Below are 26,367 nucleotides of genomic sequence, written 5' to 3'. Positions count from 1 at the left end.
TGATGGGTTAGACAGGAAGGCTCCTCAGAAAGCAGCACCCAGCATGGTTAGTGAGAGAACGAGTCCAGAAAGTGAAACTAAAGTGACAAAAATGCTGGTTCACTTTTGCAGAAGCAATTTGAATACAGGACAGACAGAAAAAAAAAGGCTTTAGAATATATATTAAACTGAGTTTAGGCTTGGGATTAATAACCTGTGTTAGGGTTCTTTTTACATGTTCACGTGATTCCTCATATTCCAACATGTTAGAAGTTTGTTCCAGGCATAAACCAGAAAGAAAACACCTCTAACTTAAGATCAGCTGAAGCTTTGTGACTGTTATAATATCCTGCATTAAGCTGCTTACTGAGTGTTTGTGGTGGAGGAAATGCTGATACACAAATTTTCTCCAAATACAAGTATTTTAATGCCTCCTGAGAAGAAAAGATTGGGACCGAAAAGCTCGATTAGCAGCTGAAAGAGAATGTTTTTGTTTATTCAGCCATTATAATGTTTGAATAAAATGTAAGTGAGAGAATGAGATTTTCTGATCCCAAAACTGGAAGAGCTGGGCTTGGACTTTTGTGTTGAAAAGAGGCAGCTCAATCAATACCTACTGCAATTTCCAGAAGTGCCAAATTCCTGCTGTTGTTCCATGATAGGATGCACATTTACAGGGATGCTACAGGATACTGAACAGGAAAAAATAAAGGGAAAATGACAAGGTTTGTGTTTGGTTTGGGATTTTTTTCCTAATTCACTGAAGAATAGAAGTATCAGGGCTGCTGTGTGGGGAAGAGGGTGGTTGTGTTTGGTCAGAGGTGGGTTGGGAGCATTGGGAACAAAATATCCCTGATTTTTGATTTGCATATTTTGGTTCTAACCAGTTTAATTATGGGTTGGGATGATCTAACAGTTCCTGGCTGCTCCAGGGGGGAGATCCTGCTCCTCCTGCTGCTTTTGAATGGGTGCCCCTGAACTTCTCCTGTGGGTTGATCCCTCTCACTGGATTAGAAAGGAACCTAAAAGCTTCCTGCAGGGCAGGTGTCAGCTGATGGAAAGATCCTGCGGGGACTGGACCTGGAGTGGGGATGGGGTGGGACAGCAGATCCTCAGGAGGCTCCAAGGGGACCTTCTTGCTCTCTGCAACTCCCTGACAGGAGGGTAGAGCCAGGTGGGGGTCAGGCTCTGCTCCCAGGGAACAAGGGACAGGGTGAGAGGAAATGGCCTCAAGCTGTGCCAGGGGAGGTTCAGATTGGATATTGCCCAGGGCAGTGGTGGAGTCCCCCTCCCTGGGGGGATTTAAAAGCTGTGTGGATGTGGCCCTTGGGGACATGGGTCAGTGGTGGCCTTGGCAGTGCTGGGGAGTGGTTGGGCTCGATGGTCTGGGAGGACTTTTCTAGCCTAAACCATTCTATGAATCTCTTCATGTTGCTGGAACATTTGTTTCTCCCAAAGCTTGACCAGCTCCTGGTGTTTCTCACCCATCACTGAGATTATTCAGTCTTGTGACCCACTGGAGTAACAATTTAAACTTTTCTTCTTCAGAGGGAATTTCTGTGGGGCAAGTATGGGAAGAGGCAGGAGCTGCTTGTCCTGGAGCAGGACCACTCCTCTTGTGGTGTCAGTGGACAATTAAACGGTTCAACCTAATTTCTTTGAAGGCACTTTAATGTTGTTTGAGTTTCTGAAAGTTTAGTTGGTTTTGACCAAAAAATCAGTTTATTAACATTGTGTGACAGTGCTCTAATAAGTCATCTTTAAATTCCTATTGTGTGGAAAAATTTTCCTTTCATCTCAATGCTATGCTTTTTTCAATGGAAGAATTCTAAATTTTGTGAATGTAACCACATTCTATTTTCATATTTTGAAACAGCTTCAGGACAGATGTTGAAGAAATACGTGATCTAATAACCATTCTTAGTAACCTTTTTTACATTTTTAATATTTGTGTTTTTAATAAGCTTGGCTATTGCTTTAAATCAATCTGCATAAAGCTGTAGTAGGAAGCAGTAGTTGAGTTCACACAGTCACTAATGTGGTTGCAAATTGAGTTGTTTGAATAGTCAGGGGGGGGTCAGAGCTTTTGAGTAACACCTGGATACAAAACAAGGTGAAAACAGATTAAATCCAGGTTTCCTACTGACTGATCTAAACCATGATTAAAGTTGGTGATTCACATCAATCTGTTCTTTGAGAACAATTATATTTTTTTCTTGTTTCATCTTCATGTAACTAATTGTCTTTTTTGTGTCATTCTGGAGCAGCGTTTGTAGAATGCTTTACAGAGATATTTGCGAATGTAATGTACATCTGGGAATTCATTTTTTTTCAATTCCTTGGTAAGGGATTAAACCCCAAAGTGAGTGGGTTTAGCCACCATTTGTATTTCCTCAGTTTTGATACGAGGAAAGGGAAAGCACAAGGGGATGGCAGGGAAAACAATGGCATTCTGCATTTCTAATCTGCAAAAAGGGGATAGCTCTGGGGTGTTTTTGTCATAATAGAAGAGATTTGTGAACATTTTTTGCATGTGATAAAATCTTGATGTTTCTGAGTTTACAGCTCAGGACTTAAAGTTCTTCCTAACACAAGGATTGAGGCAGACAGTGGAATTCTTGTAAAGTTCCATTTCTTTCTGTGCTTTTTCCTAGCCAGAAGCTCCAAGTTGTATTAATATTTCCCTTCTAATCCATTAACGTCACAAATTATCCATAAGAATGTTTTCTTGTGGTGCTTGGCATATGACTGTAGGTGGTTTCATCTGAAATCCTATGGCATGTTACAATCATTCCATAGACTCTCAATTTTCCTTAGCAAGATATCTTGCTAAGATTATTACAAGAAGTCAAGGCTGGTACTGTATTTTGTCATGGAAATGGGCATTAAATAATTAGAAAATGTTTATTTGAAGTGTGTGCTTCATGCAAGACAGAGATGGTGTGTTCTGGCGGGCTGTTATGGTTGTGTTCCCCAGTACTCCTTGGAATGGGAAGTTCTCTAGGGAGCATCATGTCCTGTCAACCAGGGCATCCTCTGTTACAGCTGCCTCCATCCAAAGCTTCCTTCAGCCTGGAGCATCTCCTGAGGACTCAGTCCTTTAGGAAATTCCCTGCGCATTGCTTATTGGGATACGACTGGTGAGTGGGTCCTGGTTCCAGCCATCGACTCTGCTCAGAGCAGGAGATTGGGTTCCACTTCATTTTACAGAAGTCAGTGTGTGATTTCAGCAGTGTCTTCATGAGCTGTTGGACAGAAGCTCCTTTCACCACCCTGAACTTTGCTGTTCCTTCCTGGGACTTGGAACCCCGAGAACTTCAGCTCCAACTGCTCTGCAGGACTTCCAGATCTTTGTGCTCAGCTTGGGGAGTGAGTGTTCAGGCTGGGATGGCCCTGATCCCCCAGTCCCAGGGCGGGGATCGGCCGCTGCCCTAACGCTCATCTGTCGTTGTCACCTGTCCTGCCTTGTTGTCCCCACTGGAGACCTCAGAGCCCCTCCCAGTGCCTAAAGGGGCTCCAGGAGAGCTGGAGAGGGACTTGGGACAAGGACACAGAGTGCCAGGACAAGGAGGAATGGCTTCCCACTGTCAGAGGGTAGAGTTAGATGGGATAGTGGGAAGGAATTCTTCTCTGTGAGGGTGGTGAGGTCCTGGCACAGGTTGCCCAGAGAAGCTGTGGCTACCCCATCCCTGGAAGTGTCCAAGACCAGTTTGGACAGCGCTTGGAGCAACCTGGTCTAGTGGAAGATGCCTCTGCCTGCGGCAGGGGGTGGGACTGGGTGATCTTTGAGGTCCCTCCTGTCGCAAACCATTCCATGATTTTCAGGGTACTATTTCCTCTTGCTTGAGGCTGCTCTCACAGCAGTGGTTGGCAGAGAGGAAAGTGTGACCTTGTCACTCATGGAAGCCTGTAAATCCATATGGGTTTGGGTGCACCTTCATGGTGTGATAACCCCTGACAGTGGTGTGGAGCAGGTAACAGGCTGGGAAAACGTAAACACCCTGGGAAGATTCATCACTTGACACCCTTCGACCTCTGCCTTCCCCTGAAGCACTGGTAGTTTTTTTTCTTGACTTTTTTTAAAATTGCTATTGCTACTTTTGTTAGTGTTGCAGCTGAAACACCTTCCTTTTTAGGGCTTTTCATTACAATGTTGATGTCCCCAGGGGATACAGTGTCTTCACTGCCAAAACTAAGTTAAAAAGGCTACTTAGGAGAGTCATGATGTGTAGGGATGTCTGAAAGATCCACAGAAACAATATCCCTTCTGAAATATTCTGCATAGTCTGCTTTCTGACTTTTCCTGGTGAAGGGATTTAAGTAGGTTGGTACAGGACTGAGTCAGTTGCATTAAAACTGGCCTGTGGTTCTTGCCAACTGGGCCCTCTGGAACTGGTCCGGCAGCTTCTCCACAAACACTGACACTGCTGGGTTTTAGGTTTGTTTGGCTGGGGTTTTTTCAGTTCACAGAATCCCAGAATGGTTTGGGTTGGAAGGAATCTCAGAGCTTGTTCCAGCCCCTGCCACAGGCACGGACAACTTCCACTAGACCAGGTTGCTCCAAGCACCGTCCAAACTGGCCTTGGACACTTCCAGGGATGGGGCAGCCACAGCTTCTCTGGGCAACCTGTGCCAGGGCCTCACCACCCTCACAGGGAAGAATTTATTCCCAGTATCCCACCTAACCCTGCCCTCTGGCAGTGGGAAGCCATTCCCCTTTGTCCTATCACTCTGTGTCCTTGTCCCAAGTCCCTCTTCAGCTCTCTTGGAGCCCCTTTAGGCACTGGAAGGGGCTCTAAGTTGTCCCTGGAGCCTTCTCTTCTCCAGGCTGAACAATCCCAGCTCTGTCAAAAATGTCAAAACAGCATTATGAGATAATTTGGGGTGGAAAGGAGCTCAGGAGGTCTCTGATCCAACCTTCTGCTCACAGCAGGATCTGCTCTGAGGTCTCCCTGGCTTGCTGATGGCTATCTCCAGTCTGGTCTTGAAAACTTCCAAGGAAAGAGGTTGGGAAAAAGTCATCTTTATAGAGGAATCAAGTCTCAGAAAGAGATGGCCAAGCCAGGGGACCTTTGCTGAGGTGGCAGTTTCAAGGCTTAGATGTACATGTCTGGGATCTGTGAGTTCAAATATTGCACTCAATCCTTGTGTTCTGGAAGTACAAGAGTTTTGTCATTTACCAATCAAACTAAGAAAGTAAAATTCCATGTATATAAAGGCTTCCATTTCAGGGGTGTCACTGCAGTTTAGGCTGTAGAAGCGTTCACATGTAGAACTGTTAAATGAGGACCAACAGTGTTTTCTTTTTTCCTTACTTCAATATGTTGCTATTTTCTTCATGAGGTAAAAATGCGGCTTTTCCATTTTCTAGCACAAGCTAATTTGATATACAAATCGAATATATATTGATTATATTGAGAGAGGGAACAGGCCTTCCACTGACATACATACCTGGTTATGGAAAGGGACACATTCCCTCTTGAGCAAAGGATGCTCTTCTCCATTTAAACCAGTCCTTTTCTCTAGGCCATCATTTAGCTCAGCTCAAGAGAGTTTATTAACTTTAGGGTATTTTCCTGTCACAGAGTTCAAAAGACCTGAGCAAATTGATGGGTTTGTCAGACATATTGCTGTGAATATAGAGAGAATTTAATCCAAGATTTTAACTGTTTTATGTAACAGTTAAAGAGCTGTTAAAGGTAACTGAGTCAATTTGAACAGGATGTATATTTGTCGTGTAGATACTGCTGATTTTGGGATGTTTCATTATTACTTGTTTATATTAAACAGTGTGAAAGATGGTTGCAAAGACAACAGTAGTTTTGTGGGCAGAAATGAAAGTCTATAGTGCCCTGTCAGTCCTGTTCAGGTGGTTTTGCTGTAGGAGAAATGTGAAGAGAGAAAACTCAGTGCATTCCTTCCACAGTTTGGAGTATCCCATTCCAGTCTAAGCACCTCTGAAGTGTTGGAATAAAACCTGGACATCTCCTGCCAGCATCCAGCACTGGGCATTGCCTGGAATAAACTGTGCACAACTGGTGTCTCCTGAAGGCTATTTGCATTAAATAAACTGTCACAATGCCAGTTTGGTTTTAGTTTATCTTCCATCACAATTGACAGTGATCCAGACACTTCCCGAAGTCCAGGCAGTTGTTGTTGTCAGAGTAACACTGTGGATGTTTCCATGTCTGGCACGTGTTGCTGCATTCACCACTTGGCAGTCAAAGGTGTCTGGCCAACTTCGGTCCCATGTATTCCCATATCCACGTGCTGGAGGATGTATTGGATATGATCTTTTGGCTGGTTCTTGCTGCAAGTGTCTCTAAGCTTCTGAAAACATGTACTCAGCCTGGCTTTCCTGAGACTCCAAAAAATACACATGGAATAAAAACAGTGACATTCTTTTAGTGCTGATGTTTCATGGTTCAGTGTCTTTTCTTCTCTCTACCATGAGGTTTGTTTTCTTCATACCTCAGAGTTGGTATTTCCTTCTTGTTGCTCAGATGGAACTTGAACAAATGTGCTCCTTGGTGTATCAGGACTCCTTGGCCACTTGAGTTTTTCCTCATTGTCCGTGGATTAGGAGTTCATGAATGTTTTTTCATTCTTTTGAACCCACAACAGAGATTCACTGTTATCTTTTCTGATGGTACAATGCATAGAAAATTGGAGTCTGTCAGCCTGTATATTGTCAGTATCCTACAGTTTTTCTCTCTCGGGCCTTGGATACCATTATCCATTGATAGGTAGCAGCTCTTTGTTCCCTTGAGTGCCCTTGAGGCAAAACACTGCTTTGTGCTTCTCTCTGAATGGCTGCAGCAGAAAATGAAAAACCACTGAAGTACAAGGGTGTCCTTTTCACAGGAACTCCTGTTCCACTGCCATACCATAGCTTAGGAATTAGGATCTGCTGATGCCAATGCAGCCATATGATCTTTAACCACTGCCAGGAATTCTTTATAATCAAATGCCCCCAAAGCCATCTGTCCTACCCTGACCAGAGTCACCATCACTTGGAGGCACGAAATAGGACTGATTCGTCCAGCCTTGCAGTAACTGCCTTGCAACAACTCTTAATCAGAGGGTACTCTTTCCCCTCCTGTGTGATGCTGACAGACTGTCACTGAAGGGTTTTCCAGGCCTCCCACCACATTCCGTTCTCCAGGTGTTCAACTCCAAGCTCGTGCTGGGGACTGTTTGCAGCACATCTGGCAATCGCAGAGGCCCCGGATAAAGTCCTTTGGCTCATGGATAGAATGGAAAAGTGGTGTCAGTCATCTCTGAGATGGGGCTGCTGAACCACCATGTGCTGCAGCTTCCAGTTGACTGGGCCTGGCACAAGTGGCAGAGACATGGAGTGTTGGGAAGAGGTCAGGACTACCTTTGGCAGCAGCTGCTCATTAATGCAGATGGGTTGTAATTGGACACTGTATGTACCTAGAAATAGAAGGAGGAAATGATTGGCAGTGCATCACACAGACTGGAAACATATAAAATACAGAGAGAACAATCCACAGATATGGCAGATGTGGTTGGCAAAGCTTGGGAAAAAAGAATAGAGAGCCAGAGGCTGCTCTCCCAAAAGCTGCCTGTGGAGTCTGTGGCAAAGAATGGACTAGAACCTCTCAAGGATGGAAATGGTGTTTCTGCAGGTGGCTGGATTTTTACAGATTTCCTGGTTTGACATTTGTATCTATTTTCTCCTATAGGCTGGGATTGTACTGGTTCTATGTTTTGGAGTTTTTAAAGTCCCTTAGCAGCATTTCAGGCTGTAGGGAAGGTTGTTTCCTTCTTGAGCTGTCAGGCCTTATCCATGCCATTCCAGAATATTGGGAGCTGAACATCGTTCCTTCAAGTGTGCTTGACTTTTCTGAGATCTTTTCATGCCCCACTGTGGGTTTTGTCCTCTCTCAGCAGGGAAATCCTTCATTGTGCTCAGCTCCGTTGCAGTCTGTATTGGAGCACTTTAGTTCCAGAAGTGTTGGAGTTAGAAGGAACATCTGGAGATCATTCAGACCAAGCCATGGCTCAGGGCTGGCTCAGCAAGAGCAGGTTCCCAGTGCCAGTCTGGTTTTGTACACCTTGAGTGCAGACACCACAACTTCTGGGGGCAGCATGTTCCCACATTTCATCCCTTTTACAGGGAAAAAAGCTTTTCCTAGTGTTTAAACATATTCCAGTTTGTTCCCACTAACTCCTGTCATGGGATGCCATTGAGAAGTGACTGGCTCAGTCTTCTGTTCACCCTTCTGTCAGAGATTTATGCACATGAATCTGATCCTCCTGAGCCATCTCTTCTCCAGGCTGAACATCCCAGGCTCTCCCAGCCTCCCACCTCTTTGGAATCCCCTCTACATGAGGCTCATGGGCCAAGACCTTCTCCAGCTCTCATTGGCAAGTCCTGAACTGTGGCTGAAAGCAAGGCTGTGCTTTTGGGGTTGGATTTTGGAGTCATGGCTCCCTGAACTCCTGTTATTCCTGATTTATATGCTATTGTTCCTTCCCTTCCCCTTCCACTTCCCCTTCCCCTTTTCCTTCCCCTTCCCTTCCCCTTTTCCTTCCCCTTCCCCTTCCCTTTTCCTTCTCTTTCCCCTTCTCTTTCTTTCCTGTCCCCTCCCAATGGATTGCAACCCTTTCCATGAAGAAAAGGGAAGGGTCTTCATGGTTTCCTTCCTGGCCTGGCAATATTGAATTTATTTGCTTTTCCACCTGTGATTGCTGCAATAAATACACTGAAGGTTTGTTAACTCACACTAATAATCGTGTATTACATATTTTAAATCACCCAGTTTTGCAAGTTTATCAAACAAAATGCACCAAATAGAGGTCAGTTCTCGCTGGCTGATCTTGATACTCAGCTCAGTATGTGCAGGAATACTGGACTCTGGAATTTGTTAGCATAATCTTTGCAAATAAAGACTTTTCTGGATGTAGTGATTTGCAAAACTTCCTCTGGCATTGTGCAATATTTTGCAAAAATGTTTTTAGTTCTTACCCACTTCGTTTGAGTTTGTCCAGGGAGACCTCAGAGCCCCTTCCAGTGCCTAGAGAAGTTCCAGGAGAGCTGGAGAGGGACCTGGGACAAGGGCCTGGAGGGACAGAGCAAGGAGGGGGAAGGGCAGGGTTAGATGAGATATTAGGAAGGAATTCTTCCCTGTGAGGGTGGTGAGGGGCTGGGATGGAATTCTCAGAGAAGCTGTGGCTGCCCCATCCCTGGAAGTGTCCAAGGCCAGGCTGGACAGGGCTTGGAGCAACCTGGGATGGTGGAAGGTGTCCCTGCCCATGGCAAGTGGTGGGACTGGATGGGCTTTAAGGTCCCTCCCAGCCCAACCCATTCCATTATGTGATCCTATAATTCAGTATTGTCCAGGTATGATTTTCCTTGGCTTTTAAAGCTAATCCTGCCTTAGATACCATTTCTCCAAGTCAGCAGGGATGCTCCCCAAAAACTAAAAATATATTTGGATGTTAATAAATGTGGAAAAATCCACCTGTGGTGGCTCTCCCTGAAGTCAGTGGATATATTCTGTATTTTCTTCAGGCTCTGCAGTGTTAGGAGAGCACAGCTTCTTCTCTTGTATTTTCTCTCCTCCCTCCAGGCACCTTCTCCACCCTTTCTGCTTGACACAGGGAAATACATTTTGAGGTTCTGCAGCTCTGAAGGAAAAAGTCTGTTTTCCTAACTCGGAAAAACCCATTTCACTAGGTCTGTGCCTGAAAAGAGTTGAAACATTTGCTTGAATTATCAAAACAAATGAGGTTTGAATGTCTGACATGCAAATGTCATCCCAGGAGCTTAAAGACTGGCAAAGGTATAACCAAGGGAAAGCAGAATGTTGTTTGTTCACATTATAAATATCAGGTTATCAAATATGCTGGGCCAGAAGGTGACTCTGTTACATGTATTATTGGGGAAGTCTCGTTTTCTTCCTATATCTCAAAAAAATTATTAGTTTTGTAGCCTGCATCCATATTAATTTGTGTTTTAAATGTACTCAGGAAGAAAGTCTGGTTTGTAAAATATTTTTTTTTCTGTTTGTTTGGTTTGAGGTGGGTTCTTTGTTTGTTTGGCGGGTTTATTTTGGTTTGGTGAGGGGGTTTTGTGGGGTTTTTATTGATTTTTTTGTTGTTCATTTTGGTTTGGTTTTTTTTGTTTGTTTGTCTGTTTGGTTTGTTTGTTTTTGTTGGTTGGTATTTTTCCTCACAACTGGGTCAGAGATTTAAGATTAAAGATTGCTTTTCCCTTTGTCCCCTGAGGAATTCTCAGAGTGATTTGGGATTACCTTTAAAAAATGTGGCCCTGTATTGAAATAGAACTGGGAATTTGTGTTCAGCTTCAAATGGGAAGAATGATTTCTCTTCCACTGTGCTTCCCTGCCCATGTAATCTGGGATATACCTGGGGTATATTTGGGATATCCCTTCCAATCTGGGATATACCTAGGTTGTGGAAAGGGGATTTAGTTCCTGGAGTTAGAACAGAGCTGGATCTTTAAGTTACTATTTACCTTGGAGCTTTATTTATCAATATGTTTTTTATAGTGACTTGCTTCATATCAGCTGAATTATTGAATTGACTTTGTACAAATTAGCAAAAATAATTTCCTTTCTTTTCTTTTTTAGCCTTCTGTTGAGTCTTCAAGCCCAGGTAAATATTTTTTATGATTTCCAAGGTTTTATTGGCATCCTACTAGTGGAAAAGCTTTCCAGGAACTACTTGAGCTGGACTGGTGTTATCTCTTGAGCTTTTATTTCTTTCAGAGAAATAATTTATTGCTTTTAAGTTAAACCTCGTAGTCACACGCTTAGTGTGAGTACAAGCTTTGGAAAATGAAATTTAAATTGTCCAAGAACGCAGGTGGAAAAATATGAGCAGGGTTGGAATTAAAACTCAGGTATTGCTGAAGGTCTTCTGCCAAACCATTCATCCATCCATTTCTTTTTCATTGTCACAAAATATAACCAGACCTCCCTACAAAGAGCTGTGAAAAATAAAGGCATGGGGGAAAATAACTCAGAAATAAAATCTGCATAACTCTGAAGCTTGTTTAATGTAAATTTTGGAGAAGTCATTAATCTGTCTTTGTAGTTGTAAACAAAGAAGCTTCCAAAGAATAAAGGGAACGACTGCCCGGAGTTTGTATTTTATGAGTATTTCTGCTCCCAGTAGAACTCGATTTAGGCAGGTTTATGATTATTTAAGAGTAAAGTGTTCAAAACCTGAACATTTTCCAGACATTTAACTAGGGCCTGATGTCCAGGGCTAGGGAACTGGGCGATCTGGCTAGTTATTCACCCTCCTGGTTCTTTCTGCCAGGACCTCTCCCTATCCAAAGCTTTCCCTGAATAACAAGCCTGCCTTTCCCTAAGGTAAAGGATCGAGGCAAAAGATTTGGATTTCTGAGTATAATCTACGCATTAAAATGTCATCAAATTAATAAAAATAAATTAAACTCTGTGAGGCCATGATGTAACTAAAAACATTGTTTAAAATGTTTCCCATCAGGAGGTTCAGCAACATCTGATGACCATGAGTTTGACCCATCAGCTGATATGCTGGTGCATGACTTTGATGATGAACGGACATTAGAAGAGGAGGAAATGATGGAAGGAGAGACAAACATCAGATCTGAAATAGAGGATCTTAACAGGGTAGGTGGCCTTAAGTAGTCCTAAAGCAGAACCACAGCCTCACACAAAGCATATGCAGGGTTTTAGCCCTTATATTTGGGATTTTAAAAAATAATCACCCCAAAACTATTAATAGGTAAATAATAGAGAGGAGGGGGAAAAGGGGCTGAACTAAATGTCTCAAAAATTGCGGAAAAGAAACCATTACATAAATACCTCATATATATATATATATATATATATATAATATATATATATAAAATAACTACTTAATAAACATATTTTATATGTAAATAATATACAGATACTATATAGTATACATATACTGTGTATATTATATATGCACTTTATATATATTTCATCTATATAATATACACATACTGGTACGGAAATACTTTATATATAACATAAATAATATACATATTTTATGTATAAATACTTAATATACATATGGTATATATATTATATATACTATGTATACTGTATATACATTTTAGATATATATATAATATACACATACTGGAACATAAATACTTTTTATATATAAAATAAACACTTAATATACATATGCTGTATATATAAAATACACATATACTGTGTATAATGTATATACATTTTAGATATATATTATAGGTATAATGTACATATACTGATACATAAATACTTAATACTGGTGCATAAATACATAAATACTTAATAAATGTATAAAGCTGTTCTTCTTTAGTTTCTTTTTCCTTATTTTTATTGTATAGGTTTTGCATTTTAGAGATTGCATTTTGAGTTAATATAAGTTAAAATGTCCTCTGACTAGACTTGTATATTCCACCTGATTAGTGCAAGTTATTGTTTTATAAAGCACTTGCACTTATATGTAAAGAACACGAACCTCATAATTTTGCTTATCTTTTACATTTTTATACAAATATCTATATAATAATACAGTGGAGCATATAGGAATATCATAATTTTAAAGGAAAATGCAGAGAAAATTATGTATAAATCCTATTTAACCTAAGTGATTATGCCCATATGACTTTAAATTAATTTGGTGCATTTAATCTGTAGTTCCAATGTAAATGATAATTTCTTTCTGGTGATTTCAGGTTATGGTGTCACTTATGTATTGTCTTCAATTATTTCTCAGGCAGGAATAATATCCTTAAATTACCAAGTAGGTTTATTATAAATGCAGAGCAATTTGGGTACTGTCTGTGGCCTCGTTGTCTGCAAAGGCCTCCAGAACAGCTCATTAATGATTCACAGATGCATATTCAATGTACAAATCCTATTTAGCATAGGTAATTATACCAATATGACTTTTAATTAATTAGTGCGTTTAATCTATATTTCCAGTGTAAATGATTTCTTTCTGGTAATTTCCAGGTTGATATAAAATGGTAAACATAAAGCTAAATAAATAGTTGGTTAAGCTAAATATGCTTCATCAAGATCAAATGAGAAATGGAGCTCCACATGTGTGTCATGTGGATTTTAAGTTGAAAATATGGCGCTTTTCCCATCATATTTTGTGTAATTTTATCACCACATTACAACTCTTCAGTTTATCTCCTCATATCCAGTGCTTACCTCTAGTTGTGGGATAGCAGGTTTATGTATATGTATATATATATATATATATATATATACATACATATATATATATATATAACTTTATCTTTTTTAAGTCCTGGGTGACAGGCCATCTAAATCTCAAAACTACTGTCATGACAAGTGCTATCCTCTCATTTTCCCCCAAAATTTACATGTATTATTTCAGATTTCCCCAGGCTGGGAATGTCCCTGATTGACCAGTTCAGTTGGGTTTTGCAAAAGCATTTTTGAACTTTAATGGTTTCACCTCTGATTGTCATAAAAATTCCCCCTTCCCTTGAGGGTCGGGGTCTTTTCTACTCATGAGTTTAAGCTCTGGTGCATCTCCAATGTGTTGGTCCTTGAGGAGCCAGGCTGGGAAAGATGGGGGTGTTCACCTGGAGAAGAGAAGGCTCCAGGGAGACCTTAGAGCCCCTTCCAGTGCCTAAAGGAGCTTCAAGAGAGCTGGAGAGAGACTTTGGACAAGGAATAGAGGGACAGGATAAGGGGGAATGGTATTAAACTGAAAGAGGAATGGGTTTAGATGGGATATTGGGAAGGAATTCCTGGCTGTGAGGGTGGTGAGGGGCTGGGATGGAATTCCCAGAGAAGCTGTGGCTACCCCATCTCTGGAAGTGTTCAAGGCCAGATTGGACAGGGCTTGGAGCAACCTGGGATAGTGGAAGGTGTCCCTGCCCTTGACAGGGAGTAGAACTGGATGAGCTTTAAGGTCCCTTCCATCCCAAACCATTCCAAGATTCCATGACTATGAGGTTGAGCAGCACCCCGTGCTTCTCTTTGCATTTGTTTAAAGGCAGTAGAATATCTGCATCTGCAGACCAGGAGTCACCCTCTGCTGCTCTAGTGTGGGAAACAACACAGTTCCCTGAGAGCAGAGCAGTAGGAAGGGGATCCAACTATTGGATTTGGTGGTTCTCAGTGATACATCTTGAAAGTTCAGGTTTTTTGAGCAGGAAAGCCCTGCAAAGTGGTACAGCAAATTATCCTTGATCATATCCAGACAAGTATTCCATAATACCATTTTTGTGTGTAGGAGTGTCTGTACCAGATGTGACCAAGTCTCCCTCACCTACTTCTGCTCCAGACACGAGTTATAATCCATTCCTTATGGAATCAGGGAATGGTTTGGGTTGGGAGGGCCATTAAAGCTCATCCAGTCCCACCCCCTGCCATGGGCGGGGACACCTTCCACTATCCCAGGTTGCTCCAAGCCCCGTCCAGGTTGGCCTTGGAGACTTCTTCCACATAAGGATTTTTGATGTCTTGGATAATCACTGTGATCTTTTCAACCTTTTCTATTTTTGCAATCCCAAAGCAACAGAGAAATCACATTTTGTATTTTCTCTGTGAGAGTTGTTGGTCCTTGGAGCTTTTTGAATTGTAATGAACTATTTGAAGTTAGGAGGCTCTACCCAAGAAAAATGTTGTAAATACAAAACCCCTTTCCTAGGTAACATACAGTCAGTAATATTCCTATTGCATAGTTCACACATACCTGCAAATTGCAGTAAAAGTTCTTTTTAATTCTCAGTTGTCTTTACAAATGGGATAGGGGTGCTTAAAGAAAGTATATTACTTTCCAAAATGTACTGGAGAACATTTGTATAACTAGGAATAGGATTTTTCTGCAAGCTGTGCCAGATTTTAATTAAGACCACAGTCCTTTCATGTTGTCTATGTCAGTAAAATATTAATTTTCCACTTCTAAGCGTTCTTTCCATTAAATGACACGATGGGAACCAAGAAATCAAGAGGGAAGGGGAGGACATTTAAGTCCACATGGTCTGTGTGTAAAGCTTAACCAAAGAGTAGAGCACTAAGTGGCAGAATAGCTTAGTTCTTTGAAGTAAAATAAAATAAAATACACAGACAACAAGTACTGGGAACCCCTGTGTTACTCTTATTTTTACAGAGCAGAACTAACTCCCCTTGCCTTTTATAACTGGTATTTTTAGGGTGTTTCCAGAAACTAGAAATCTGTTGATCAGTGAAGGCCCTTAGGAAAGGTCAGCCAATACTAAAAATATCTGATTCACATTAATTAGAGCAAGCAAACACCTCCAAATAATAAACAGAGGATTTGATCTTGTGAGAAAGAGAATTTTAAAATGCTCTCTGAAAGCTTCTGCTCTGAAAAATCTCCTTAGGGATATCACATACTGCCCCTGAAGGCTGGATACTGAATATTAAAAGTAATAAAAGAAGCAATGTGCAGACCCAGCAATTAATAATTTTTATTAATAAAGTGAATGCATTAGGTAACAGTTTGGGAGCCACTAAATTTGAGAACGTTTGAAATGTCCCTTCGGAGGGGACTAGCTTTCTAAATATCAATATTTTTAAATGTGTGCATATATTAGCAGATTTGCTTCCAGCTGTGGATGGATTTGTAAAGAACCAGCTTAAAATATATGTAAGTCTGTAAACATTAGTATCTTAACCTGGATATCAGGTGATCCCTCACCCCCATCCAACCCTCATTTTTTGTTTTGCTCAGAAACAGGAGAGGTACAGAGAGATAGAGAGGTGCATATTTTGGGTGTAATTTTGTATTCAAAACCAGGGTTGTAGAACACTGTAGAATTGTCCCTGCGGCACAACTTCCCAACAGAGACTTAATTCCACATTGCAGCCAGGTACTGCAAGTTCTGGGCCTCATTGTACTGAATTCTTGGAGTCACTGCAGAAATTCCTGCCTTGCACTAGGACAAGTTTCTACCTCTCACTGTCTCAGCTGCCCATGTGAAGCAGTTGCTGCTGACACACAACTTATCCATTTCTTCCACAAATGTGTACTAAATACCATCATTTTTTCCACTTGTTTTTGGGCAGCAGAGGGAATATCAACATATATTCCAATAAGGAGTGTGTTTGCTCTGGGTACTGAAGGGAGATGATAAAACCAAGCCCTTTTAACGAGCCTTGTGAGATTGTTAGTACGTGGGGTCTGCTGTAAATTTATAAACATTTGGGAAATAAAGTTACCTGCGTAAAAATAACACAGCATATTTTTCATAGGAGCCGAAACTTCAAATTTTGCCTGCCCATTCCTTTTGGAGTGGCCATCTTGGTGTGTTGCTGTTCTAAAGTGCTCACCTTTGTGCTGTGGAGCAGATGTGGGATGTGGAATATCCGTGTTAAAATCCCAAACTTTGTTTGGATGTTCCTCAGGAGAGTGATATGCCAATCCAGGAGCTGCTCAGCCGCTATGGCTACGACGGCACCATCCCACCGCAGGAGGAGGAGGATGATGAAGAGGAGGAGGAGGATGAGGAGGAGGGAGAAGATGATGATGATGTTGATAACGATGACAACAGTGGCTGCAGTGGGGAAAACAAGGTAAGTGTTTATCCTCTTTTGCATATACATGATTTGCTTACTGCTCAACCATTCAAGATCCCAGGTCATGGCAGAATATTTTGTAATAAAGTTGATTTCAGATGCTTTGTGTACCGAACTCTAAGGTTTATTCTTAATTACCCATCTGTATTTCTCTTTAATTGCTCTTAATTCCATTTCTGTCATCCTAAACTGTTGCTGAGGCAAATTAAAATACATGAATACCTACAACATTGTGTAAGAAGGGATTGTAATTGCACTTCAAAACTGACATTTTAAATGCCTGCAGACACCTTAATAGATGTGGCTGAATACTTGTTTCGAGGTGAAAAGCTGATTACTGAAACTCCTCAGTGTAGAATTGAATTAAATGTGGCTCTGAGTGTTGCAGATCCTGCAAGTTTTGCAGCTTGAGCATTGTATTTTTCAGCCTGGCAGCCCTGGTTGTACTTAAATTAACTGAACCTAATGCTTCAAGTACCTTTGCAAACTGTTTAGTTTTGAGCTTAGCATCTTTAAAATCCCGTTCTGTGTGCTCTTAAAGGAATTTTCTGATTTTAGAAGTCTTTTCTACTTGGAATGTCCTATATATTTGTAACAATTCTGTCACAGGCACAGCTGTAACTTCTCCATTACTGCTGCCTCCTGAATTCCATTAAAATACAAATTCCTTTGAATTGTCAGTAAATAAAAAAGCTCAGGCATTAGTGAAAGTTGCATTACCTAATCTGGCTTTAAAAAGGATGCATTTTGCTTTTTTGATACCCATTTTAGAATCTCTGGAATGTGACAGAGAGACAAGGAATGATCCACCTGATTCAGAAAGTGAAGTTCTTGGGATTTACAAGCTTTCTTGACAGATGCTGTAAAAGATTGTTATTTGTGTAGGTTGAATAGTTCAGAAGGAAGATCCATAGTTAGATTACATAGGGAAAGGTTTAGGAAGCTGGATAGAGGAGAAAACTTATGTAACATGAAGGATGCAGGAATAATTTTGGGAAGAGTTCTTCGAGGAATAATTTCTTCCTGGAAAGGGTGTTCAGGCATTGGTAGGGGCTGCCCAGGGAGGTGGTGGAGTCCCCATCCCTGGAGGGGACTGGACATTGCACTCAGTGCTCTGGGCTGGGTGACAAGGTGGGGATCAGTCACAAGTTGGACTCTGATCTTGGAGGGCTTTTCCAACCTCAAGAATTCTGTGCAGAATCAAAATAAGACACTCAAGTGTTTATTTTGTTGTGCATGGTGAAGTCTCACTTGCTCCTTGTGCCTGTCCTTCTTAATTCCTTCCTGACACAACTTCAGTGTTCTGCAGTAGCTGATTTAAGACCTTGCCTATCTTTTCACTGGATGACGTCCACGTGTCCCTGCTGTGAGGAGCCACCTTGTCCCTTTGCAGGGCTCAGACCCTCTGTAGGACGATGCAGAGCCGGCGCCTTCCTCCTGTCAGCACCCCCAGCTCAGGGTCTGCCCAGTGACCACCAGCAGTTCAGCCTAATCCCAGTTTGGCACCTGGGAGCAGGTGTTCACCAGTCCCACCCCAGTTTGGATCAGGCTGGAGCCAGGGTGATGGGGAGTGAGCACGGGATATGGGATGGGAGCTCTGAGGTGCTGCAGGCTCTGGAGTGGAGAGGCAGAAAATACAGCTGTGGGGGTGGAATAATTGTATAAATCATTCAAGCTTTCTCTGCAAGTGCTCATCTTTGTACAGCCTATTTAGCTCTTCTGCACTTAGCTGGGTTCTATTTTTAATCTGCTTTAAGCTGCACATGTGACAATACTCTGGTTGCTGGTAAAGGTGCACATCAATGTGTGCTGGGCCTGATGCTTCTGGGTTAGAAGTAGCAATAAAATACAGAAAAGATACAAACAACATGCACTGAAATAGAAAGCATGGATTTTTTTCTAAAAAATATTTATGGTTTAAATTTTCCCTGATTGTAATAATTCCCATAGTTGTTGTGGTTTATCTTCTCATAAAGAAACTTGTCCTAATTTTTGATCTTGACTCTACTGATGTGCTGTTTCTGTGGGGTTGAACCACTCTATTGACGTTAATTTTTATGGAAGGTACCATTTCCATGGAAATAATTCCTCCCCTTTTTGTTGAAAATTCATTAGAAAGGGTTTTAAAGACCAAATTAAAATTTGAAATTAAATGAAATTAAATGAAAACCAGAAGGATTTGCTTGACTGATTAAAAAAATTAAAGATTAAGATTGATTTGAGGTTTATATTTGTGATTTGTATGGTAGAGTCTGAGTGTTTGTTATATTGATCTGCTTAAAATGCTGGTCAAAAAATAACCTGATGATGTGTTTACACATTTGTGGTGGCTCAGCCTGGACAGGCCACAATCCATGCAGTCACTTCAAGTCAGATAAAAGCTACTTGGATTTGATGTATTAATAATCCTGGAAAAATATCTCGCTAAAATAGTGTTTGTCGCATACAAAGGAGTAACTGATCTGCTCTTTGGTTTTTTTGTGTGCAAGGAGGAGGCCATAAAAGATTCATCAGGGCAGGAAGACGAGACACAGTCGTCGAACGACGACCCGGCGCCATCTGTTGCATCTCAAGATCCCCAGGAGATAATTCGCCCTCGTCGGTGTAAATATTTTGATACAAGTATGTCCAGTTTAATGCTCAGCACAGCAATCTCGCTGTGATTGACCTGATTCCTAAAAACATTGCTTTTTCTTGTTCATTCTGCTCTTGGTTAGCGTCACGCTCAAAAACAGGAAAACAAATTCTTGGTTTTAGCTGAATGCTAACTCTGCTCTGCTGACTCTCTATAAGGCCAGGAAATAGACTTTCCTTAAAAGAAAGCATGAAATTTCTGGGGAAATTTAAATTTTACAGTTTTAAAGAGCAGGCTCTCAGTCCAGTTTATCCTGCAAATTGGTTTGTAAGGATGTGCCTTCAGAAAAATTACCTTGCACACGAGTCTGGGTGCAGTAAGTGACTATTTAGTATGGAATTACTTTGCCATCCTGGTGTCAGCTGCCAGTTCACGTTAAGGATGGAGGTAAAAATATTTGCAAAAATATTTACAAGTAGGAAATGCTCTGTTCCAGCCAGATAATTGCTATGCAGCATGTGGTTATCGTGCCAAGGCTGGGTTTTGTCCTCACCCAAAGGAGCTGAGAGTCCAACTGAAGGGAAAAGTAAAAACTGAAATTTTCTACAAATAGAACCCAGATTTCTTCAAGCAATAAAATCTGGAAAAGGCCAAGAATGGTTTACCCTGAAATACCAAAGTGGGAGGTCACAATGACAAAAATTTACTTCAAGAATTCCACAGTTCTTACTGTTGTCAGCATTGAACTGATCATTTTCTCTCTTGTTTTGATTAAAAACTGGTTTTGCATCCCTTTGAGACTGTTGGCTGTTGTAGCTGTCCCTTCAGACAACTCCTGTTTCCATGGAATCTTTCCTGATGGGACCTGAGCCTTTAGAGCTGGCAGCAGGGCCCTACGGACAGCAGATATTTTACCTTTCTTTAATGAAAGTGACTGTTGAATTCCTATTGCTCTGTGTTTTAACAACACTAATTTCCTTACCATACCTTATTCTTGATGCTTACTAATCGTGACATTGTAAAAATGCAATTTTCTAATCTGTACTTTATTTTAATCCAAAGTGGCCAAGGAATCTCAGTAGCTGTGCAGAGAATTGCAAATATCTTAAATAAATTCCCATTTTTAAGCATACCAACTGTATTACATTAGGTTTGGGGTTTTTTACAGTGTTCAGCTGTGTATAAAATGTAATTTAATGTATAAATAATTTTAGTACTGCTATATCACATCCTATGCATAAACCAGTACGTTGGGAAAGGCAACTGGGCTATATCATAAAGAGCTTAACATTTCTGGCAATCCTTATCCCAAATAATCTATTTTAAATGCATCCAAGGCTCCTAAATCCCAAGAAGACACACTTACAGATTCTCACACCTTGTGCTGACATGTCCCTTAAATTCAGTGCCAGCTGCTTTAAGGGAAAAAGAACAACAGGAACTAAGCCAGGAGCTCATGGAAAAGGGTGTTGAAACCCACATGTGGGTGCTGAACATCCACAAAAAATACTTCCAGAAACTTCAGAGTGAATTTGGATGTGGATCACTCAAAGCTGGGTGAGGGAAAGGAAATTTTATTTTAATAGCAAAATTTATTTGTACCTTAAGTTTTCAGAGCCTGTTGTGTATCTTAATCCAAATGTGAACCTTGGGTGGGTCAATTTTTAATCTCGTCAATACTGAAATATTTATGTTGACCCTAAAAGTGCTGTTAGCAGTGGTGTGGGATGAGATAAGGGGGGAGGGAGGAGAGCAGGGCTGGAGCCTGGTGGGGTGACAGGCTGGGCTCCTGTCCCCTGCCAACCTTACTGTTTTTGGCTAAATGTTTCAACAATTTCTTGTAGATAGTGAAATAGAGGAGGAATCTGAAGAAGATGAAGATTATATTCCCTCAGAAGACTGGAAAAAGGTAAATGCTAAGCCTATATTTCATAAATAATAAGTTGATGTATTACCTAGTAACTGTGAGCTCTGTAGAGCATCCAAGTCTTCTCCAGTTTTTCCCCATAAATAGAGTTTTGATAATGAGAAATGTTGAAGACCTCCTCAAGCAGTTAAAAATCCATTTCCATATAGTGCCTGTTGACTGTGTTTTTAGATTTTAAACAAGTCTAAAGTTTAAAGCAGGGGGGGAAGATGTTGTCATCCTTGTGTTTGCTAACAAAAAACAGCAGGGATATGGTTGCTTAACTTCTTGTTTCTGGTATTTCAAAACAGGAAATCATGGTGGGCTCCATGTTTCAAGCTGAAATTCCAGCTGGCACCTGCAAATACAAAGAGAATGAAAAAGGTGAGATTTGGCACTGTGACCATTATTGCTGTGTTTGTGATTGTTGTCTGTTAGGGAGAAGTAAAACGTTTGATTGATGTCATGTGTCTTGTGAAATAAATGAGGTCCTTCAAGTGAAAACTCTGGTCTCAAATTGTACTTCATCCTATACTTGACCATCAGAGCTTGAGGCTGGGAAGGGGAAAAGAAGGATGATATTGCTGGCCTGGTGCCTCTTGAACTCTTGGATTAGTGATGCAGACCAGGTTTAACATCTTATTTATTTACTTTATGTAAAACCTAATAGCTAATGGGGATATTGTGTCTCTGGAATTGGATTAACATATTAAAAAGGCAAAATGGTACCAGCAGCTTTGGCTTTCAACCTTTTAAAGGTCTTCAATCAATAACAAAAATGTTCTGTTTTTGGTTTTGGGTTTGGGTTTTTTCCCCTCCTCGCAACCAGAGCCTTTGGTGTCCTGCGTAGGGCCAGGAGTTGGACTCCACCGTCCCTGTGGGTCCTTTCCAGCTCAGGATATTCCATGATTCCATTGACTTCAAGCAGGGTTACACATTCTGGACTTTGTAGCCAGAGAGGTTACACAGAGTGTAATTTATATAAGTCGGGAGCTTCCATTAAAAACAGAAAGTGGCAAATTAGAAAACATCTGCTTTTTAGCTGGGAAGAAGCTGCTCTTTGCAGGCTTTCCTGCTTCTGACTGGAAATAGAGCTGGAACTATGGATTTGCCTGAGGTGCAGTACATTATGCTTTACTGGTCACCTGCTTTTCCAGGTATTTACTCAGCTCTAAATGGCTTCTGGCCTTCAACAATAAAACAGAAATAGCTACTCTGTGCATTGCAGTACCCAGTATAAACCATTTTTTTATCATCTTGCTCACTGCTGTTTGCAGGGCAGAGAACCTGCTTCAGGGGCAGGAACCACTGAGGGGAAAATTAAACTGTCACTAATGGTGCTGTTGCCCAGAGAAGCTGTGGCTGCCCCATCCCTGGAAGTGTTCAAGACCAGGTTGGATGGGACTTGGAGCAACCTGGTCTAGTGGAAGGTGTCCCTGCCCATGGCAGGGGGTGGGACTGGATGAGCTTTAAGGTCCCTCCCAACCCAAACCATTCAAGGATTATATTTCTATGACGATTTCTCAGATTTTTTTCCCTAAATGAGCAACCAAACAACAGATTAGTTCCAGCCTTTGAAACAAAAAGCTCCCAGAAAACTCTTGAGAGCTCTTTCCAAACTGTGTGTCATCAGTGAAATGAAGCTCCTTTCTTTGCGAGATGATCATTTTCCTTACCAATTTTGGGCTTTTATTTGTAGTTACTTTCCTGTTAAAATACTTTTCTTTGAGTAGAAATGTATCTATTAACCCTCTGGCCTTCTCCCCTGCAGGGAATGCTGCTGTATCTTCCCTTCCTGTGCTGACCCTGCTTTCCCAAGGGCTTCCTTCTTCCTCTTGTCTCACAGAGCAAATGGAATCAGTGTTAAAATTCCTTTCTTACTGTTTTTGTGTATGGTTGTTAAAGACCACAAACAAGATCTGGATACTTTCCTGATTCTAGTTTTTTTAAAAACCTGAATTCCACTTGATTTTGATATACTAATATTTTAATTCAAAGCTTGCAGATTCTTCTGAAATCAAACTGGGAGGTAATTCAGAGGATATATCATTTGCCTGTGTTTTTCCCATTGATTTCAGTTTGTATGGCTTTCCTGGTCTGAAATATCCTGTAAAAGGTCTGGAAAAAATGGAGATTTTGTAGTATTAGTATTCTGGAGTTTCATAATGGATCCTGGGATCTAGAGAACAGGTTATGCCAGAGATCTGAGGGCAGTCTAAAGTATAACATCCAAATCTTACTCTTTTATCTGTCCCTCCGTGTGTTCGGGATTAATGTCAGTGCTCCAGTGACCTTCCAGGGTTTCAGAACCCCTTTATCAGAGAGAATAAATGTCTCTGTCATTGTTTTATCTTGCTTGTGTTCATTCAGTGTATGAAAATGATGACCAGCTCCTCTGGAATCCTGACTTCCTACCAGAGGATAAAGTGATTGAGTTCCTAAATGAGGCCTCAAGGCGGACGGGTGAGGAGAAAGGCCTGGATGCAATTCCTGAGGGATCACATATTAAAGACAATGAGCAGGTATAGAAAAATAAGTAGGATTTGTAGCTTAATATTAGAGAATTAATCATCCCTTTATTTTGTTTTACTGCCAAGAATTAAAATTGTGTTTGAAACAGTTTTATTATTCCTTGTGGAAATAGAAATCTGATGGATTTTTTACCTCTCAATGAATATTAAACTGTTAACTTTGCTGTATATAAAATAAAATGCACCAGTGCTTTATATAACATATAAATGTGTGTGAATTAATTCTTTCAGTTATAGAATTTTTAAAGCTGTATGAATGCACACTTATTTTTTTCTTCATACCCAGAAAAACCCCACATCAATTTTACAAATGTATGTAGTGGATATAAATATTAAAACACTTTGCCTGGATATATTCTTGGTTATGTAATTAGAGCTTTGGAGATTTAAACACAGGAAATATGTCTTTGTGCTGACTTAAATTTTATTAAATTTATTCAAAGCGTTTATTTTTAATCTTAATAGGTCTCAGTGATTTTCTAAATATGCTGCTGTGGCACAGCATAAATCAGGGGGTCTCTGGAATGTTAAATGTGTGTGTTTTCATCTCTCCAGGCATTGTATGAACTGGTTAAGTGCAATTTTGATACTGAGGAATCGTTACGAAGGCTGAGGTTTAATGTCAAAGCAGCCAGAGGTGAGCAGACACTGAAAGGGGAGGTTCTATTCCTGACTTTTCATTTTATTTGTTACACAGGTCTTGAGGTTTGCCCAGAGCTTAATTTAAATGCAGCCCTCAGTGAATCTCTCATTGTTCTCTGAGAGAATGGAATTAGCAGATGTGTAAATTCACTTCCTGTCCATAGAGCTTGATATAAATATCTGTGACTGCAGCCAGCACATTAAAATTGAAACTTACTTCTTAGCAGCTCAGTTGTGCATTTCTTGGGCATTTTGTCTGTGTTCTTGTAGGCCACTTCAGTCATCAAAGTGAATGCAACAAACATGAAATATAAAATAATTCAGAGTTATAAATAAAGGAGAAAGAGCATCTAAAACTTTTATTTAGCAAAGTGTAACACTAAAACCCCCCTGTTTTTAAAGGTGCTTTTGGAGCCTTGAGCATTTCCTAGTCTATTATTGATCTTTGTGCTCAAAGGAACAAGAAACAAAGAGAAGACATGAGTTATTTTCCTACACATTGATCTGTTGGTTCTGCTTCCAAACCTCTCCTGAGTTCCCTGTGCAAAACAACAAGACAGGAATGATCACATAAAGAAGATTAGTTTGTTCTCCCACTATTTTAAACCTTATTTACTTGTGACCTTTAAAATCAATGAGGCCAAATTATATTAAGTTTATAACAGTCCCTACCGAGTAGCTCCTCCAATGTGTTTTCTGTCACTTCAGTTGTCTTTTATTGATTGGCTTTTTGGTTAAGTATTTTCTTTATTGCTTTTTTTTTTTTCTTTTCTGTAGAAGAATTATCTGTTTGGACAGAAGAAGAATGTAGGAACTTTGAACAAGGGCTGAAAGTCTATGGCAAAGATTTTCACGTGATTCAGGCAAATAAGGTAAATGCTGAGTTTAAGTGAAGTTCACATTTTTTATATTTTAAAGCAAAATAATTGTAAATAATTTCTTATCTTAATTTCCTTAATAAATTACTATATTTACTTCTTTTATTTTTTTCTATGGAATCACAGAATCCCAGACTGTTTGGGTTGGGAGGGACTTTAAACCCATCCAGTTCCATCCCCTGCCATGGACAGGGACACTTTCCACTAGACCATGCTGCTCCAGCCTGACCTTGAACACTTCCAGGGATGGGGCATCCATGGAATAATCTGTGCCAGGGTCTCACCACCCTCACAGGGAAGGATTTCTCCCTATATTTATGCTCAAATTGTTTTCTCAAAGTCCAGAATTCTCTGTGACTGTGGCTGTGAACCCAAAGTGCAGAAATCCTGCAAAGTCCTCTGAGAAGAGCTGCCTCCTCTGAAAAGACTGTGAGACAGACTTGGAATATTCCCCTAGAGCTGTTCCTTGCAGCACCTCACAATATCTCCAGTATTTTTAGAAACACTATTGACCTTACATCTCAATTCCAGGCCTCTGAAATTTGGAGCCAGGAGTTTCCATTGTCCAAAGCAGCATTGACTTGGAATTTCACACCTTTTGATTTGAATGCTGGGGGGTTATGGCAAAAAAAATGCTTTTAAATTGATGCAGACTTGCCTGGCATTGTTTCCTAGGTCCGGACACGCTCCGTGGGGGAATGTGTAGCATTTTATTACATGTGGAAGAAGTCGGAGCGTTACGATTTCTTTGCCCAGCAAACCCGCTTTGGAAAGAAGAAATACAACCTGCACCCTGGTGTCACGTAAGATGGGCATCATTTCATGTGTATTGGGTCTAAATCTTTATTTTATTCTGCTCAGAGCTGAAATGGAATGAAAACCAAGGGATTCCAGAGTCCCAGTTTGCAGCAGGAAAACAGCCAAGGTGTCAGAAAATTGCACTAGTGTGTATAATGTGATGTCTTAAATAAATTTATTTGGAATAAGGGCAACAATTTGCATTGAGCAGCTTTTGAATTTAGTTTGTTTTCTTTCTAAATGTTTCACATTTCTGCAAATAGGGGTGGTTTTAATCCTTGTTTTATTTTAAATATGTTTTATAAATGTTTTATACAATGGCATCAGTCACATGTTTCAGGTGGGATTTGCAGTACATTGGCAAGAATTCTGGCCAGCACAGCATTCTGCCCCAGGGCTTTCTAAGGTGCCCATGGCTCCTGTTCCCCTTTCATATCCCTGCTGGGGAAGGAGGGAATGTCTGAGCAGAACTGCA

At 40.8% G+C, this 26,367-nt stretch overlaps 1 protein-coding gene across 4 annotated transcripts in view; it reads left to right on the top strand.

Annotated features, from left to right (window-relative positions):
- Positions 1-26,367, top strand: part of MIER1 (MIER1 transcriptional regulator) — a 34,884-nt gene that overhangs the window by 3,273 nt on the left and 5,244 nt on the right. For 2 of the 4 annotated variants that reach the window (XM_018072201.2, XM_029959642.1), the window contains 10 exons: positions 10,602-10,626; positions 11,485-11,630; positions 16,392-16,559; positions 19,052-19,184; positions 20,982-21,046; positions 21,355-21,427; positions 23,414-23,565; positions 24,130-24,211; positions 24,994-25,088; positions 25,770-25,897. In XM_018072201.2, the coding sequence (XP_017927690.1) occupies positions 11,532-11,630; positions 16,392-16,559; positions 19,052-19,184; positions 20,982-21,046; positions 21,355-21,427; positions 23,414-23,565; positions 24,130-24,211; positions 24,994-25,088; positions 25,770-25,897 (995 nt within the window). In that variant the 5' untranslated portion in view covers positions 10,602-10,626; positions 11,485-11,531. Of the gene's footprint in view, positions 1-9,664; positions 9,686-10,601; positions 10,627-11,484; positions 11,631-14,004; positions 14,188-16,391; positions 16,560-19,051; positions 19,185-20,981; positions 21,047-21,354; positions 21,428-23,413; positions 23,566-24,129; positions 24,212-24,993; positions 25,089-25,769; positions 25,898-26,367 lie in introns of those variants that run through there. The other 2 variants (XM_018072202.2, XM_029959643.1) reach the window with 2 other exon arrangements.

Source organism: Manacus vitellinus, unplaced genomic scaffold (assembly GCF_001715985.3).
Source record: "Manacus vitellinus isolate BGI_N305 unplaced genomic scaffold, ASM171598v3 scaffold_21_pilon, whole genome shotgun sequence".
NCBI lineage: Eukaryota > Metazoa > Chordata > Aves > Passeriformes > Pipridae > Manacus > Manacus vitellinus.
The sequence above is the reverse complement of the archived record's forward strand: the minus strand, read 5'-3'. Positions and strand labels throughout refer to the sequence as shown.